This window comes from Parasteatoda tepidariorum, chromosome 6, assembly GCF_982258835.1.
Source record: "Parasteatoda tepidariorum strain Cologne lab strain chromosome 6, Ptep-v5.0, whole genome shotgun sequence".
Lineage (NCBI taxonomy): Eukaryota > Metazoa > Arthropoda > Arachnida > Araneae > Theridiidae > Parasteatoda > Parasteatoda tepidariorum.
In genome coordinates, this window is record NC_141760.1 from 26,652,521 (window position 1) to 26,671,859 (window position 19,339).

Genomic DNA, 19,339 nt, shown 5'->3' on the forward strand with positions numbered 1-19,339 from the left:
GTACCTTTTAGTTTTTTATGCTTAAAAAAAAAAGCAAATAATTTTTTGCCCTTCAGTTTTTTTTTGTGGTGCTAAAACTGTTGATATATAAGTTTAAATAATATTTCAAATAAATATAAATTGCAATGAATGGAAAAATCACAGTTTAAATTAATTAATAAAATTACCAAGGCATAAAAAATAATATTATTTTGATGCAATATGTTTTACTTTTTCGAATATGATTAGAGAATTAATAGTTTAAACAATGTAATATCTTAAAATGTTTAGAATACAATTACCAACGAAATATATATATATATATATATTTAAAAAAATCGAATTCCATATTTTTGTGCTTATAAAATGATTTTCTTAAAATATCCTTTATATTTTTTAAGGAAATTAATATATTTTTTGTCAATTAAGAAATGCAGCTTAAGTTCTTTAGTTAAAATGAAAAAAAAAATTTTTTTTTATATAATCTTGATATTGCATAAATATACAATTATAAAAGAGAATTAAAATTAACATAAGCAGTTAAGCGCTTAAAATAAAAATGTTTTTTACACCCAAAATATTTAAGTTAGGTATACACAATTTTAAATTTGATTTCATAAATTTCATTGCGATATTTGAAAATTTATTTTATAAATGTTTCTTATAAATGTGCTCTTATAAATAAACAATGTAATTAATAAATGTTTCTTTTCTGAACGTGATAACTTATTAGACATATATTAGTTGAATTTATGATACAATTTTAAATGAATTGTAAAATCTATAACTCTTACCAAATAGCCTAAATTGTCATATTATTTCGTATAAAATACCGTAGCTATTTACACATTTTTCATTTTAAATTTGTATGAAAATAAACTAAAAATGTCATCGTCAAAATAATTTTTAATGAATGATTAATATGTTTTAAAATAAAAGAGTGTTAAAAATTAAAATTACATTAATTTTTGATCTAATGAATAATTAAAATGTCTTACCATGCTGCTGATTCCACCAATATTCCCAATGATGCTATTATCACTTCCGTGATTATCACATTTAATTTGAATATCCTCATGATTTTGAATTCACAGAGTCAAAATAACAGATGAACAGTTTTAAAAATGTTTTTGAGTCTTTTTTAGTCTTTTTAAATCACACGAAACAGAAACTTACTAGTCAACCACTCATTAATAGTCCAGTTTCGCTCAACTTTATAATCTTTTTTTACGATTTCAACCAGTTCTGTTATTATTATTTTAAAAAATCTATGAGCTCTGGAACGAGTTCATTTTCACAAAATCCATCTCACAATATGAAATTTCTTTTTTCTTATTCCGGAAAAGAAAGTCGCTGTTTGAAATTATAAATATATCTTCTCTGTTCTCTTTTCACTTAAAATTTTATAACTTTATTTAATCAATAAAATAATTATTATTCACTTTATTAATTCAAATTTTTAAATAATAAATACTTTAACTACAATTTTTTTTAAATGAATAAATAAAATATTTTTTTAAATTTAATATCAATTTTTTATGTAAACGAATAAGCTCTTATGTAGTGAAAAACAGTCGCGTTTTCAGTTTCGGTTTCTTTTCTCCGCTATAAATCCGAAATTAGCCGCCAACTAAACTCACACGTTGTTGACCACAAGACTAGAACCCCAGTAGTACCAAGAGTTGTAAGTGAGGTTTAAATGACAGATTCACACCGTTAAAACAGATTTTGTCAAGTTTCTTTACTAAGCCGACAAGATTTTACACCCTCCCCGGCCCCTTTTACCTTTTGCGGTATCTTCTATGGTTTTCTCAAGACAAGCCACACCTCAGCGGCAACGTCATCAACTATTACGCTGTTTGATTGGTCCGTTGAAGGAAAGGTAGGAATGATCACGCCTACATTTGCTTTAGGGTATTCTATCCTTATCCAAGCATGTGATGGGTATTTACAGGTACGCCGACATCACAATTGCTCATAGTTTACTTTTTTAATTAAAAGAAATCTTTCATGAGATTGCTTCTTGTTGGATCAGTCTTTGGCGATAATTTACTCATGCTCTTAGATCCTGAGAATAACATACTTGGCTCCTTTTTCCTTTTTTTTCTAACCGGAAATGTTATTACCATAGAAGTGTGGTAATTTCTTTTTCCATAATTCTTTACTCCGTGCTCATATATTGGGAAAACAGGCTCATGTCTTGACAGATCACGACTTATGCAATATTTTATTTTACCCTGACACTTGAAAACTAAAGATAAAATTGACTGAATTTTTTACATCACATTATTTATTGGATGTATTGAGAAAACAGATAATTGCAGTCATTTCAGCAATCCATTTGTTCATCGTTTAGTCTCTCAACTTCTTGTTGGATTATGTCTTTAGCATTAATTTATTCTGACTAGTGATTTGAGCTGCAGAGAATAAAGTACTTTACTCAATTTGTTTCACGAAACATTATTACATATATAGGGGAAACAGACACATTCCTAGTCAGATAAGGAGTTAAACGATATTTTAATTTATTCTTACTTCTGAAAATTATATAAGCTAATTCGATTGAATCATTTTCACCACATTATTACAATTATTAGGGAAGCAGATATCTGCAGACATCCAGTGTTCCATTTGCTCATAGTTTACTCTTTTAATTTAAAGAAATGTTTGTTGAGTATTTTTCGTTGTATCGTGAAAAATTGGATCTGAATTATCCTGATTGATGCTCTTACTTTCCCAGAATGATATACTAAATTAGCTCAACTTTTTTTTTCCAAATCATTATTAAATGTATTAGGAAAATATATTTGAAATTTAATTTTTTTTTAAAAAATAATTTAAGTTCAACTTTGATTTACATACATGAATATGCATCATCATCCGCATGACATAATTAAGTTAATGTTGCGACATTTAAAAGCAGGTGTTTCCCATTTATGGTACATGTAAATAATGGTGCCCTGGAAAGATCACACGTGATTTACAATTTACAGGATACCTGGTATAGTATGCCTGGTATACAGGATACCAGACCCAGCACTTCAAATGATCAAACTAAATGATTCTGTAACAAATTTTTAAGCTAAAAAATAATCTGTTTACTTTTATCCTCTATATATTTTATATTATTATACAGTTTCAGTATTTTTATTCATGAAATTAATTAATACATCAAATTTATTATGATAATATGAGTTATACGTAACTATAAAATGGATTAATAATATTATTGCAAATTCTACATGAAAAATACTATTTTCCTTAACTTTTATGTTAAGCCAGTGAGCTTTATATAGAGTTTATTATAATGCAGATTGAACTGCATTATCGTCTAAAAAGATAGCACTGTAATTGGTGCAAAATAAATATCTCGTACATTTATTTGAACAAATATGTGGATAAGATTTAGATATTTACTGGTGTACTTTTAAAAAAATCCATCATGCGTCGATGACAAGATGGCACATTAAATCGTTTGAATTGATTGAAGACACATTTACCGGATTTGGAAAAGGATAAAACTCTAGAATAGATAATACGACGAGTACACCATGTTAGAAAGTTTAGATAATAAATGGAGAACACAATTTTAAGCTTGAACTTGCTTGTACCCCCTCTAGGAATATCCCCTCTAGTTTAAATAACGTTCATTTTTAAAAGTAATTCGTTTGCGCCTGTTGTACTATTTCATGCTAAATTTCAGTTTTCATTTTGCATCTTAAAAACATATTTTAAGTATTCAGAGACAAATCTCTTCGGAATTGCATTTCAAAATCAAGCGTAATTTTTGAGCTTTATTTTAATACGTTTTAATATTTTAGTAACTCGTAATAACGTTTAGAACATCACAAATACCATCAGTCAATTATCAATTCTTTTAAAACTTAGTAAAGGTAAGTTACTTTAATTATATTCTATAAAAAATGGTAACCGATTTCAGAGAACAATGGTTTAATAGATTAATTATTTGCTTTAACAAATATCATTCATTTAAATCAACTGAAATTTGCTTTAGTAAATACTATTGAGTCACCAACTCAGATTATAGAAAATTTCAGGCCTGGACTATAGATTATTATATTATTTACCTTTAAATCAAGTACAAAGTTTCTATGGGATATATGATTTATTATATTATCAACATTTAATATTAAGTACAAAGTTTATATTATATTACGTTTTATATAACGGTATATTAAATCGAATGTAGTATTCTTATTTCTTCTACTGATTAAATTTTGCTAATTTGATGAATGTAAAAAGCGATTCTACATTAATGGCGTAAAATTAATAGAAAATATAAGCAATTATTGTTTACTGAAAAAACAATATGAGGACTTTTATTTCCATTCTTTCTGACATCTCAATAAACAAAAATATCTAATATAAAATATTTCCGTATCATATTACGGTAAAAAGTACCGACACACAGCGTACCGGTACTTTTTTAACGTAAAATCCATTCTTACTGAAAACATTTACGGAAAAAAAATTCTATTATACTGTAATTTTTACTGTAATAGTTACAGTAAAATCACTGTGAATCACTCTACTCAAATATGTATTACTGTATAAATTACGATGTAATAGTTATCGGTAAAGAAGGATTTTAGGGTACAATGGATTTTACGTTTGATGCCCCCAAAGTGCCAGAATTTCATACCATAATTTGATCCGGAATTATTTTACTGTGTAAAAAATTCTGCTGTCTGTTTGTCTTCCATGAGGAATTCTTCACAAGCGTGAATTTATTTTGTTCACCCCCCCCCGCTTCTTTTTTTTTCTTCTTTCCTTTTTTTTAAAAAAATCTTTGCGGCCAATAAAATACAAATAATCCAGTTCGATTATAAGAATGATTATTTTCAAAAGGTATACAAAAGCATTCAAAAGATCTCACTCTGACCTAGCAAGAAAAGTAGTGACGTATAATTCAGAAATTATTTTGTTGTTATAATAAAACGAAATCATTTTTATTATAGTAGGGTATATCATTATTTGTCCATCACCGTTCGTTTGTTGTTGATAATAAATATTGGTAAAAAAAGAAATTAAACATAAATATTGTTAATTACAGATGGGCTTATTTCATTTTGAATATGTTTTTTTAATGTTATCATTAGAATTAAAAGTAATTTTAATATATAAATTATGGTAATATTTTTATTTTAGCAAGAATTATAATGCCATTTCTAAATAAGTTACTAAATACCATATGCTTTTTTTTTATCTCCAAACTTTCATTATCATTATTACTGTTATTATTATTTTTGATGTTATTATTATTGTTATTACCAATATTTTTGAATATCAATTTAAGTCAAATATATGTATATAATCTACGGAATTCTTGATAATTGTTAAAATTTAAATAAATCAAAACACTATAAAATAATTTATGTCGTATAAAATGACTCTTTTCAGCTTATGTTGTATTTTTAGAACAGTCCTTAAAAAAGGGCGCTAAGTATTAATGGATTACTGTAACTTTAAAAATAAGAAAAGGGCTGTTTGTTATTGTTTTAATCTTTCATTAACTGCTTATAAATCAAGATGTCATCCCATGTAAGTTGTCAGCGAGTCAATAGTAGATCTCTTTTCGGCTGCTGTTTGTGCATTTACGCCTAACAATGCAACAAAAGAGGCACTTAGAAAGGGAAATGCCGACTTTTCTTCTGGAATTCGGAATTACACGGATCTGCTTATGCAGAGTCATTAGTTATTCCCAAAAGTGACAATGAAACACGTTTGTGTAAGGTATAGGACTGTTACAAGACTCACACTTAAGTCTCACCTCTGTATTCTTTACTTGAGTTTCAGTTTAGTAAAAGAGTTTTAATATTGAAGTTAAAAATGATTTAAAACTTAAAAATAATTTTAAAGTTAAAAATAATTTAAAAGTTAAAAATTAAATAAAAAGTTAAAAGTTAGAATATAATTTTAAAATTAAAAATTTACTTACAAATTTTTGACAAATTTACTAAGCACGAATTTTAAACTATTAGACTTCTTTTAAAATTGTGGAGAGCAGCAATATATAATAAATTTAAATATTTAAATTTTTTAACATTATTTAAATTTTTTAACATCTTTACATATTTAAATTTTATAATGCTTAACATTTTTATGCTTTCAATATTTTATTTCCATTAATAAATTAATTATAATCGGAGATAATGCTCATTCGCATTTAGAGATATAAGAAATTTTTTACCAATTTTTAACGTAAAAATAACTTATTTTCTGCAAATGAAAGTATATATTTTAAAAATTGAAAATTGAAGCAAGAACGTGCAATAATTAATAATGTAAAATAATTCTTCTCTGTATTGATGTTATGATTATTTAAAAGCTAAAAACTGTTTTATTTATCAATCAATTAGCTATGGATTAAATATTAGCATTTAAATCTCGCTTTATTTTAAATTTTAATTTCCATTTTTTTTCATTTGGCACTTTGCATGGAGTTATCAAATGAAATTCAACGCTTTTTCAGAATAAAATTTCTGGATATGTTTCTCTTTACTAATTTTTACGATGGTATCAGAAAATTTTGAATAAATAAGCAAACTATTGTAGAAAACTTGTACACAACTGCGCATTAGTAGGCAAATTAATATTCTTATTTCATTGTAATGTTAAAAAAATGAAGAATTTTAAATAATAAAACAATAATTAAATGATTAAAACAATGTCAATTGAGAAATCTAACTTTCCGATCGATTTTTTTTTTCTATTAAAAATAAGTATAACTAAGATAAGTTTTAAGAAAACTTTTTTAATTTTATATTCATGTTAAATCTTTAATAATTTTTTTAAAAATTTTTGGAGCTGTGATCATTAAAAAAAAAATTTGAAGATTAATTAATTTTACTAAAAAAAGGGAAAAAAATCTAGATAATTAGCGAATTTGAAAGATTAATTTCTAATAATGATTTAAATTCAAACTTTGAAAGTATTTACAAACTATGAGTATTTAATGCTTGAAATGAACAACATTGCACATTATTATAAAATTGCTTATAGCACAAAATCATTCTTAATCTTTAATCAATTTAATTTTATCGTTATCACCTTAACAACTGTATCAAGTAGACAAAGTAAATTTTACTGTGAGTTTTATTATATTTACATTTTATTATAATTAAATTCCAATATAAGTTTTTATATGTTTTATTATAATAAATTGAAACAATATGTCAATATGTTATTTAATAATAAAGTGCACATAAACCAATAAGTCAAATTATTTGTTTATTAGACTATGATACATTCAGCACATGAAAGTGCATGAAACATTTTGAAATAATATTATAATTTTAAATGTTTCAAAATAAAACTTACTAAAGCTAATATCATTTTCAATAACATTTCATAACGATGAACAAGTTAAATTTGCACTAAACTAAATATTATCAAAGTATTAATAATAAATAATAATTTTAAATCATATTAAGAAATTGCTTACTTCATATAGGATTTAAAAAACAGTCCGAATATGTCAAACATTAGAAAAAAATATTTTGATCATCGAAACAGTACAACTCTGTTTAGAACAAAGCTTTAATCGTGAAATAGGCTGAGTCTTCAATATCATATTACATATCTTTTTTTGATTCTTAATTATAGACCGATAAAAAGTTCAGTGATCATTCCAGTGAATCAAAGGCTATTGGTCAACTGTATGATAAGCAACAGCCACCAATAGGTAGACTCAGTAGAATTTATTTGTACAATTAGTTAAAGTTGAACACTATACAAATAATGATAATTTAATTTACATTAACATGATGGTAATGAAATAGCCTGATAAGCAATGAGTGATAAAGGAAATAATTTACGAATAAAATTTAATTTTGGGGATGTTTTACTTATGTATTTGAATGGTTAATTACAAAAATAATATTAATAATAACAGCAAAAATAAATAAATAAATAAATGAGAAGAGAAATTTTTTTCACCGACAAATTAAAATATGCACGTTAAAAATATAACCATCATTAATACAATTAAGAAAATCCTTAATATCACAATAGTATAAATAAATTAAAATAGCTTACTGCATAGTCAGTTTCTATAACGTGTAAAGGTTTAATTCAAAATTATGAAAAGAAAGTTCTTTTTTCAATCACATTATAGGCTTTAGCAAAATTTTAATTATTTTCTAGATTAGCACATGCAACATTTCAGGAGTCGATAAGGCATTTATCAATTAAGCTAAAACTGACCTTTTCGATGTACGTTTTCTAAGAAACAATTAAAGATATCACTTTGAAATTTTTTGGGTATGTTTGAGATTATAACAGTTGTGTGCTGTAGTAATGTTTTGGCATTAACAGGAGTACTTTTGTGTTATGAAATATTTTTGATCAAAATTTTGAAAAATTAAAAATTCTCAGTTCATAATTTCTTAAAAAACTTTATACCAAAGATATGAATTAACAGTTATCAGAGTGCAAGTATGTATATGTAAATATTCAGTGAAAAAAAAACAGAAGAAATATCTTATTTAGATGTTGAGAAAAGATACATCGAAAAAGGTCAGTTTTAGCATTATTGGTATATGCCCTACCGACTCCCTTCAGCGTGCTCTTTAACTCTTAAGTATTAACGCTCTGGTAACTTAAGACAACGCACGGAAACCAATTAAAGACTAACCCTAAACCATTATTATTAATATTATTATTATTTTATTTTGTTTGCATATTGATTTTTATTTTGGCATTCGTAAAAATCAATATGCAATAGGAGCTTACAGATTTATTAATTAAACTTACATATCAAACACAAAGAATATTTCCCTGTCCTGTTATTGTTTGCCTCTTTATCAACAACTGTTATGAAAAACAACATTAGCAAAAAAGAATATCATAATCACAGTTGGTAGTAAAAAGTAGGATTGTACAGATAGCTAACTTCGCAATCACAATTACTTTTTAAACATAGCACATTAGGAAATGTACCATTAAGATTAAATAAAAATATATTTTTTCAATATAAAAAAGTTATGATTATAAAATAAAAATTTGTAATGCAATGTTTATTATAATTCCGGAAACACGTTCCACCGTAGTAAAAGCTACGGAACGACGTGTCGACGCGTTCCGGTCACACTACAATGCTGAACTCCAAAGATATAAACTAATTTGTTTCAACATTGAAATTCGGGCTGTGAATTTTAGGTTAGAATTTTAGTAATCCGTTTAGTTTCAATAAACAGTCCTTAATATTTAGTGGTCATTCTGTGAGTTGTTAGGCGTGAATGTTCGATTATGCTTTTCAAGAAGCAAGAAAATAACTATTTTCTTTCTAAAATTATTTATTACTCTAACTCTAAATTTTTCTCTACCCTCGAACTCTGAATTTTTGATACTGAAGTCGAAGAGAGGGAGAAAAATTACCAAGGTTGTGCAATGTTTGTTATTCTTATGAGTAAAAAAATCATGAAAAAAGGATTTGAGAGAAAAATTACGGATCCTGACTTAATTTCATTTTAAAAATGACTTGCTACACTGTTAAGTGGACCGTAAAAAATGGATACTTAAATATCACGAAATTTTCTTCGTTTTTTGACGAAACCGTTTCCTAGTAAATTCTCCAAGTAAATTTTTCGTCTGAGTGATGAAACAACTATCATCACTTCTTCGAAGAAACGAGTTTCGTCAAAATTAAAAAAAACATTTCGCAATTCTACTTTTTTTACGAATAAAACAACAATTTGCAATGCCTAAATTATCAAATTTTTCTACTTATCCTTTTATCGCAAGTACCATATAGGTGAATCTATGACAACCTAATAAGACAAGAAGGACCGATAGATAGAACGTAGAAATGAATTAAACCCATGCATGAAGCGGGATTCGGTACCAACTCCTTGACCACTATACATCCAGTCGGCTAACTTAGTCACTTCATTTTCGATCGCCTAGCCTTCATTCTAGATCAGGGGTTTCCAACTGGCGGTCCGAGGGCCGCATCCAGCCCGCGAAGCCTTTTTTTGTGGCCCGCGAACTAAAATATATTAGTTGTCATTTTTTTGCGAACAATTTTCGTAAGGAATCTATATGGGTTTAAAATACTTTTATCATTAATAAAAACCTAATTTCTTCGTTTCTGTGAAATTTAACATACCAACGGTGCAAATAAATTTATTTTTCAGGTTTTGCATCCAAGAAAATATTTATTCAAATACAAAAATAATCGTGTATGTTGCTCGCTTTTTATTTCATTTTTTTCGTATTTTGTGAATATAATTTAGCATGTGCGTATCAGAAATTTTCTCGAAGAAATTCTCCGATTTAACTTTCTGAAACCACTCATTTTGGACGGAAATATTTAAACACACATTTGTAAATTTTAAATTTAAAATGTAAATATCTATTCTCTGGTAGTTGCAGCAGACAAACCTCAATTTTCTTATTGAATATTTTGTGTGCTGCTATGTAAGTTTTAATACCTTAACAATTAGATATCTGTCGCACATTAATTGTTCAATTGTGCACTTGAAAGTTATTGTAGCCCGAATTTTTATTATTTATTTAATATTTTTTAAAATATTATTAATAGCAATTCAATTTTTTTTTAAATCTACTTCTTATTTTAATTTGTAATTCAATACTCTTGTTTTGTACAACTTGATAAAATTCGGACAGTAATATTTAATGTTCCTTCAAACATAAAAGAGTCCTACAAAAAATTTTGATAAAGTTGCTGCCCACCATTTGATTAGTGTTTTTAATTGTGGCTCCCGTCCTCATGTAAGTTGAAAACCCCTGTTCTAGATGATGATGTGGTTTCGAGTTGAGGAAACTTTTTCGCCATATATTTGAGAGTTCGTTTTATTTAGAAGGCTATCAACTATGTCCTTGAATTATTATCTTAAAAGCGAGGGCATATACTACTAAATTAAGGGTAATTGTAATTAAAAAAGCAAAATTTTAAAAATTTCATCAGCTTTCTTTGAGAAAAAACATTCCTAAAATATGAAATTTTACTTTTTTCTCTAGGTCTGAAATTCAAAGTGTATGTGCTGTAATCATAGACACTCATGACAAATTGCAGACAATTATTTTAAGAACAACATGAGATATAATGTTTAAGGTGGTGTATAAAATGTGAGAAAAAAAAACTGATTTTGAGATAAACGTATTTAAATACTTAAATTCTATCCACTGTTAAGACCTTGCATAAAAACTGCTATAACTTTGCAAATAAATAGAGTATGAATAAAAGTAAAATATTTTTGGAAAGCTAAGAGTACATGAATTTTAAATATATTACAAAATTAATCTATAAAATGTTGCCCAAAATTATGTTTTTACACTAAGTCAGATACCTTAAAGAGCAAAACGAATTTCAGATCTACAATTCACACTTCCTAATTAAGCAAAATTTAAGTATTTGCGTAAATACAACAAAAAATTTGTTCCTCAATGACATCTATTATTCCCTTAATGAAAAAAATTACTTTAGGTTTTTAAATTACACCATATTTCCGTGCCTACAACATTTTTGCGTGCATTTAAACTTTCACTCTATTATTTGTTCATAATATTTTATAAAATTTTACCATTAATTGAAAAAAAAAAATTCTTCGCTTATCTCAATAATTTAACAATATTTTTAATTGCAATTTTTTTTATTTGACCAATTTCGTATATTTTTTTATTTAGTCAAGACCCACTTGAATATTTCCAGCAAAATAAACCCAATAAAGAAAGCATAATTCAAATAATAACAATAATATATGTATGAAACAACGCTATAATAAATTCTTATTAAATACAGCTCTAATTCCAAAAATATCAATTTATGTGGTAATGGCGTTCTCAAAAGTTCGTGCGTGCAAAGAAAGACTTACTAGTAGCGATATTCTATTACTTTTATATTGGGAATTGGGGACTTTGTAATATCATTAGGGGAGATTAAACACTGTAACAACGAATAATATATGTTAATCCAATGAAATAAGACAGGAAATGGACGTTTAGAATCTATGAGAAATATTACGCCAAATGCTATTATCATATTTAATATTTCCTTTTTCTGAGATTGCAATAATGTTTATTCTGGGTGGGAATTTTTTCTAAGTTTCGTGTGCGTTTTTTTCTATCATTGTTTATAAATTCTATCAATTTGTAAGTTCGTGTACATTTAAAATTTATGTAATTTCAAATTTTAAAAAAATCTTTCAATAATGTTTCAATAAAAAGGTAAATGTATATATAGAGGACTTTTGAAATATTTTTTAAAATAAAATTTTTCCATTTTAATAACTACATTGTATCTGATGAAAAGTTAAGTATTGGTTTAAAGGTGCATATTTTTTTTTTCTTATTATTATTCTTTAAATTGTTTAAATAATCCATGTACTAGTAGTGATACTTCGGTATCTTGATGACAGTTCCTATTTCTATCCAAATTAATTATTTATCTGCTATTATCATTAATATAAAATATTAATGATGCAAATTTTCTAAAAATAGAAATTCTAAAAAATAGAAATTCTAAAAATAGAATTTTCTAAAAATAGAAATTTTCTAATGATAGAAATCTAATATTTATCTGATGAAAAAGTTTCTCAAAATTTTTCAATGACGAAATACGAGTCGTATCTTTCGAGAAAATTATAGTAATAAAATCATTAAAGTTTATTTTAACCATGTCAGATGTCTCACTTTACATAAGGTTGTAAGGATTTATTGATTATGGGAGTGGATTTAAGGATCACATGAGACTTTCTGCCTTTTTATTAAAATAAAATGTAACTATTAAAGTAAAATTAAAATATTAAGTAAAATTTAAATATTTCATTTTAAATGATTTAGGACAGATTATGAGGTATAGTTATGTCTAGATCCAAAATTTGATTACCTAAAAAACCCTATAAATGCCATCAATGCAAATAATGACATTTAAAACGCAAAATCCCTTTAAAATGATAAATCTTTTCATTCATGTAAGAATATATAAAGCAATGCAACACACGATCTACGTTCATTAAAATTTGAAATAAGTGATGTATGTTAAAGTAACGTATCAAAGGAAAAAAATATTGACTCCTGAACATTTTCTCTTCGTACATAATTTTAGTGAACACATAAACTTCTACCCTTACTTCATATCAGAATAATAAAAAATGGAAAAAGGATACCACAAAAACTTTAAAAAAAATGACATAAAAACCTATAAAAATGTCCATAAAGAGAAAATATGTCCAAAAATGCAAATATCATAAAAATTCGGGTTTTAGTTATGTCACAATTCGCAATATATTAGAAAGTAAAATTATAGTCATGAATCCTTTGTTATAATTTCCTGAACTTTTATTTTTATAATTATAAGAATTACAGACGTTGTTTGTTACTTATTGCACTTTGCTTGAAGGACAGTAAAGTACCACAGTTCTCAAAACAGGCGACATATTCAAAAACGAAGGCGTTGTCACGAACTCTTTATGGTTACAAATTTTCAAGAATTCTATGCACCGGTCAAAATGCCACTTCTTCAGTTGACTACGGTTGGATATTAAACAAACGCTTTCCGTTTTTCCTTTTATTCTCATTTCAGGTTAAAAAGATAATTGTTTTTCTTTAACGCAAATGGCTTTAGGTTAATTATGCTTACATCATAAATTTTTATAATGGAAATACAAATGAAAACTCAAGAAAACTTTACAACAGTCATGATGACACTTTTACAGCTGGTAAATGACCATGGTCAGCAGGCATCTTACAAATAACTAAACCCCCTTTTAACTTTCCTTTCTTTTCTTACTTAAGTTGAAAAGATAATTTGTTATTAAATGCACTTTGCTGTAAGAATTGTAAAGTATCACAGTTGTTTAAAACAACAATACTTTTAACATGTAAAACTGTGGTCAAAAATTACTATTGGTTACAAGTTCTTAGAAATTCCACACATCCATTGCGGTGTCGAATTCCTGGTTGACCAGAGTTAAATTGTTTGCAAAGTCTTTCCATTATTTCTATTTTAAGTTCAAAGGAGGGTCACATATTTAATTCAACTTGCTTTACGACAGATAAGGGCTGGTTAGATCACAGCTGTCTATAATGGTAAAGGTAATGCAGTCAGGAAGACTTTACAGAAGCCATAACAACACTTTTAAAGCTGGCCATGGCCAGCTTACAAATAACTAAACCCTTTCCTTTTTCTTATTTAGTTGACGAGGCAATCTTCTATCTCCTACATCTAACCAGGGTTGCATTAGGACGATACGCCCATCTGCCACATCTAGACATTTGATATAGATATTCCACCCACCTAAGGAACACCTGCGACCCGGTGTCCGTGGGGGTCACGAGTTTAACACTTTAGGTAACAATAGAGACAGAGGCCCTTTTTATTCTGTACATAATGGGGAGAAAAAGGGCTGAATATGGTAGACAGAGAACATCATTTTAACAAGGTATGGGATTCTCAAGAATAAAGAATACAGAAATGTGTCTCTGTGTCCATCCTTTGTCCACTGAAGTTAATTCTGGGGTGAAGAGGCAAAATAAAATGATCTCTTGTGGGGAGATACAAAAAGTAAGTGACCATTGGTTAATTTAGATAGATGCCATGGGACTGAATGTCCAGAAGGCTATCAAGTAAATTTAACCCCTTCGAAGAAAATGAAACCAGAAATGAAGCGTTTTGCATGATATCATTTGACTGGAACATGTTTTTTTACTTTTGATCTTTTTTAATTTATTTACAGTAAATTTTTTGAGAGCATTGTGATTTCGAGCAATGTAAGTCTTTTTTTATGTAATAAATTGACCGAGGAAAACATTATACAGAATGTACCATCCTTCCAATTTTAATGCGAAATAAGACCTATTCTAAATAAATAGCTAATTCATGTTGCTTGTACATCTCCATAACGCTCTGTCCGATTTTGTTAATTTTCTTTTCATGACTTAAGTATAAATTTGTGACACCTCATATGTGAATTTACATTACTTCTTTTTCACGAGGATTCAAAAAATGCATTTTAAGGGTGGTGAGAACGGATCACCCTATATGTATGATTATTACGTTTCTTTTCCTTGATCCAGAAGGCTTTTTGTCTTATTTTTCACAAACTAGTTGTTTTACAAGCATGAAGAAAAATAAAGGATGGAAGAAATAAATGAAGGAGGTGTGGAACTTGTTTATAATTTGAAATGATGATGATCATTTGTAAAATTTGAAATACGAATGTTAGAAGGTTAGATGTCTTTTTTAATAAAAGCAATTACTTATTTTTTAAACAATAATAAATTTTTGTAAAAAACTTGCTACCTACTAATTGACTGTATTTTGTCAATATTTTGTAATAATAATATATATAATAATAATACTAAAAACAAACCAAAATGAGCAAATATATGCAATTGTGTTGAATAACAATAATCAATTACACTTATAATAGGCCTTCTTAATGGCATTCTTTTGTCATTATAATTTTTTTTATTTTTGAGAAATTAAAGTCGTGACCTTTTTTCCTAGGGAATAGAGCATTCCCTTCCTAGTGATGCGACTTGATCCAGTTTCGAATCCCAGGGGTGGCTGGTTGATACAAATTCTGCTTCCGGCTCACACCGATCACAGTGCTGACGTAAAATATCCTGAGTGGTGTTCATGGGCTAGAATCTCCTTGCCGTATGTCTAACCGTGTGTGGTTTTCATGTATTTCCTTCCCATGTAACGCAAATGCGGGTTAGCTCCATAAAAAAGTCCTTCACAAAACTAGTTTGTCCTAATAGTTCGGAAGTCTCCTTTTCTGGGTTGGGTTCAAAATTTCTAGGCTACGGAGTAGAATATTGATAGTAGTAAACTCAGAATAGGGTTATAATATAAAATAAAATGTTGGTTATAATATAATATAAAATAATACAAACTATCTCGATAAGAAAATTAGTAATTTTATAGAATACCTAAGTAAAGCATGTAACGGTCTCCGATATCATACTTAACCTTAAAAATGCCATGCATTTTGTAAAATACCAAGGTAATCTGTAGAATGGCAGCGTTTCATACACTGCCTGTAAATTACACTTTAAACTGAGGGCAGAAATTTATTATTTTTTGAAAATAACATTCATATTTCTGAGAAATAAACATGTTTTTAATGTTAACCGTATCGTGACCCTTATTTTGCATACGTTGCCAATAGAGGACTTATCATTCTATAGAATGCCTAGGTAATACACACAATAACTAGATACACACAATAGATAATACACACATTAAAGTAAAATTTATTATTTCTCTTCTATTTTAAAATTTGCTTAAAAATGCCAGGCATTATTTAAAATGCCAAGGTATTCCAATAGAACGCTGGTAACATAGAAATTTTTTATAATTAGCTTATTCAGCTATAAGTTGGAGCTTTGAAGGGCTTTAACTATTCAACTTTAAAACCAAGCGAAAGTGACATCTATCGGCAAATGTTAGGACTATTCAACTCTTAAATTAACACAAGAATTTTTTTTTTTTTTTTTGAATAAACTGTTTTAGAGTTTTAGGATATATAATGAAAGATGTGGCATAATAAAGGAGCTTAGTGTAACAATATTATTAAATTGCATTTTAAAAAATGGAATTTTGAAAGTTAATTTATATTGTTAATTTCTTAACTAGAACATTTTTAATGGAAATTTGTTATTTATTGGTCTTGCTACTGACTTTATAAAAAGTTAATTTCGTCAAACTGTCTTAATGATGACTTAACATGTTTGATTGTTAATAATTTCGTAGAATGTAATTTAACATATTCTTTCACTAAATTCTTCTTTTATTCTGGTTTTTAATTATTTCGTAGGAACTGTTTCGCATAAAAAATAATTATTAAATTTTTGAAAATTGAATGGAAATATTTTTGAAAGTAATGAGTCATAAATTCCGCATGATTTATCCTTCAAACTATTAGAAACTTTCATTCGAAATATTATTCATTCTTCTTTTCATTTGAAACGGCTTTTAAAAATATGCTTCATTTAAGAAAGCAATTTTAAAATGATTGCCGAACCTTAAATGCATCCATAACATACTTTTAAATGTACAAATGTATTTAGAATCTGTAATAAAAGGAATTGAATATTACAGCATAAAATTGGTTATAAAAATTGTTTTAACTTACTGAAAAAAATTTTTTAATCTCAATCGAAACGCTATTTTTCTTTATACTAATAGGTCAATTAGTTACTTGTATAACTTGTATTACCTCATAAATTACTAAGTACGCTTTATAAATACATAAAAATAGGGTTTATTTTTTGAGAAAATTAAAATACTTCGGTTAGAAAAAGTTTAAAAAAATTTCAATAAAAAATAAACATTTAAATAAATTTGTTTTTTCTTTCTTTCTGAATCCAAATTAACAACATCAATTTATTAGCAATTGGTTTTTAAAAAACCAACTGCTTCTATAATTTTAAACTTGTGCAGATGTATGCTTAAAAAAAAGAAATTTTTTTTTTTAAACTTTTCTTCTTTAAAGGAGCCATTAGCAGTAAACATATAGTTTTATTTATGCAATTATTTGAGGGAAAAAAAATAGATATTACTGAGGCCTAAATAAAATAAAATATTTACGTTGTCACTCTTGTGTGCAAAAATAAGCTTCTTAACCAAAATTATTATCACACAATAAAACGTTTAGTGATGTGTATTATTTCGATTTCTTTATTTCAACAGGCCTATTTAAAACCACAAAGGAAAAGCAGGTATATTTTTCAGATAACCTTTCAATCTATTATTTTCTTCCTACTAAAGTTTCATTCACATTTAGGGGATTATAGCCCCCTAAACGCCCCTTAGTCTTCAGCTTTAGAAGACCACCGTGCGTCTAAACGCCGCCCTAAATTCTTAAAAGAGCAAGACACTAACCACCCCCATTTTGACCAACGGTCAGCGAAAGTATGTAGAGTTTGATTAGATGGAAGTAATATTCCAGTATGTTGCCACGCAGGTGGTCTTAAAATCGTACCCCAATTTGAGAACAGAAACCGCCAAACGAGAAGAAAAAAATTTTGAAAAATGAAAAAAACGTCTTCATCTTGCGGCTGCATTATAGAGGTAGGTAGTCTTTGCAAAACACTTACTAAAAGTTCCGAAAGTCTTAGGGTGTCTTTGATGACTATTATTTTGCAACGGATGTGTGAATTCGAGTGTTAGACGAAAAGGGTCTTCCCGCAGATTCTTCATTAGGGGCGTTGTTTTCGGTTGGTTGAAGTTCCCTCTAAATCTCCTTTAACAAAATAATAGTAATAAAAGGATTTGTGACTCCTACCAAATGAAATTATCGTTCTGAATATGCTCAATTATTTCGAGGTAATTTGGTGATAGTGTAAACGGAGGAAATGACGTCTCCATTCAATTAGAGAATTGAATCAGGGTCATGGTAACAATGGGGTAACTATTGTTAGAGATTTTAGAGGAAATTTTAAAAAAAAATCAAGAAATTTTAAATTTTGTAAATGGACATTGTAGGAATTTTCTATTATTTTTATTATTGTACTCGTGCTAGTCGTTTTAAAAGCAAATTAATTTCGTAAATACCAGCAGTTCTGAAAAGTAAATGGTATAATTGAAAACACAGTAAAAAAATTCCGAACCAAATTACGGTACAAAGTAGCTGCATTTTGAGGGCGTCATTCGTAAAATCCATTTTTGCTGTTAAATACTCTACCGTAATTTTTACAGTAATATTTATTTCATTAGAGTGAATAAGGGATTTTACAGTAATTATAACTGTGAAAATTACTGTGCATGGAAGTAAATATATAATAAAATACCCCACCAGAGGAAATAATTTTACAGTCATATCTGTTTCATTAGAGTCATTAAGTGATTTTACAGTAATTATTACTGTGAAAATTACGGTGCAGCAGATTTTTTGTTCCGTAACATGTTCCGTAAAAAATGGGTTTTGCGAATTAAATTAAATTAAATTAAATTAAATTAAATTAAATTAAATTAAATTAAATTAAATTAAATTAAATTAAATTAAATTAAATTAAATTAAATTAAATTAAATTAAATTAAATTAAATTAAATTAAATTAAATTAAATTAAATTAAATTAAATTAAATTAAATTAAATTAAATTAAATTAAATTAAATTAAATTAAATTAAATTAAATTAAATTAAATTAAATTAAATTAAATTAAATTAAATTAAATTAAATTAAATTAAATTAAATTAAATTAAATTAAATTAAATTAAATTAAATTAAATTAAATTAAATTAAATTAAATTAAATTAAATTAAATTTGTGTAAGTAAGAAACGCTTGGATGATAACAAAATTCACCATTTTCTTTTTCAATCATTTATTGAACATTTTATTTTGCTTTAGATGATTTGTAAGCTT

General features: G+C 26.9%; 1 protein-coding gene across 6 annotated transcripts in view; it reads right to left on the minus strand.

Annotated features, from left to right (window-relative positions):
• LOC107453612 (protein Wnt-8b-like) overlaps nucleotides 1–19,339 on the minus strand; it is a 50,868-nt gene that overhangs the window by 28,201 nt on the left and 3,328 nt on the right. Inside the window, exon 1 of one of the 6 annotated variants that reach the window (XM_087165265.1) lies at nucleotides 7,445–7,566. The exons of 2 other annotated variants lie outside the window; for them this stretch is intronic. In XM_087165265.1, coding sequence (XP_087021391.1) covers nucleotides 7,445–7,485 — 41 coding nt within the window. In that variant the 5' untranslated portion in view covers nucleotides 7,486–7,566. Of the gene's footprint in view, nucleotides 1–977; nucleotides 1,747–7,444; nucleotides 7,567–19,339 lie in introns of those variants that run through there. 3 more of the 6 variants (XM_087165263.1, XM_087165261.1, NM_001323831.1) reach the window with 3 other exon arrangements.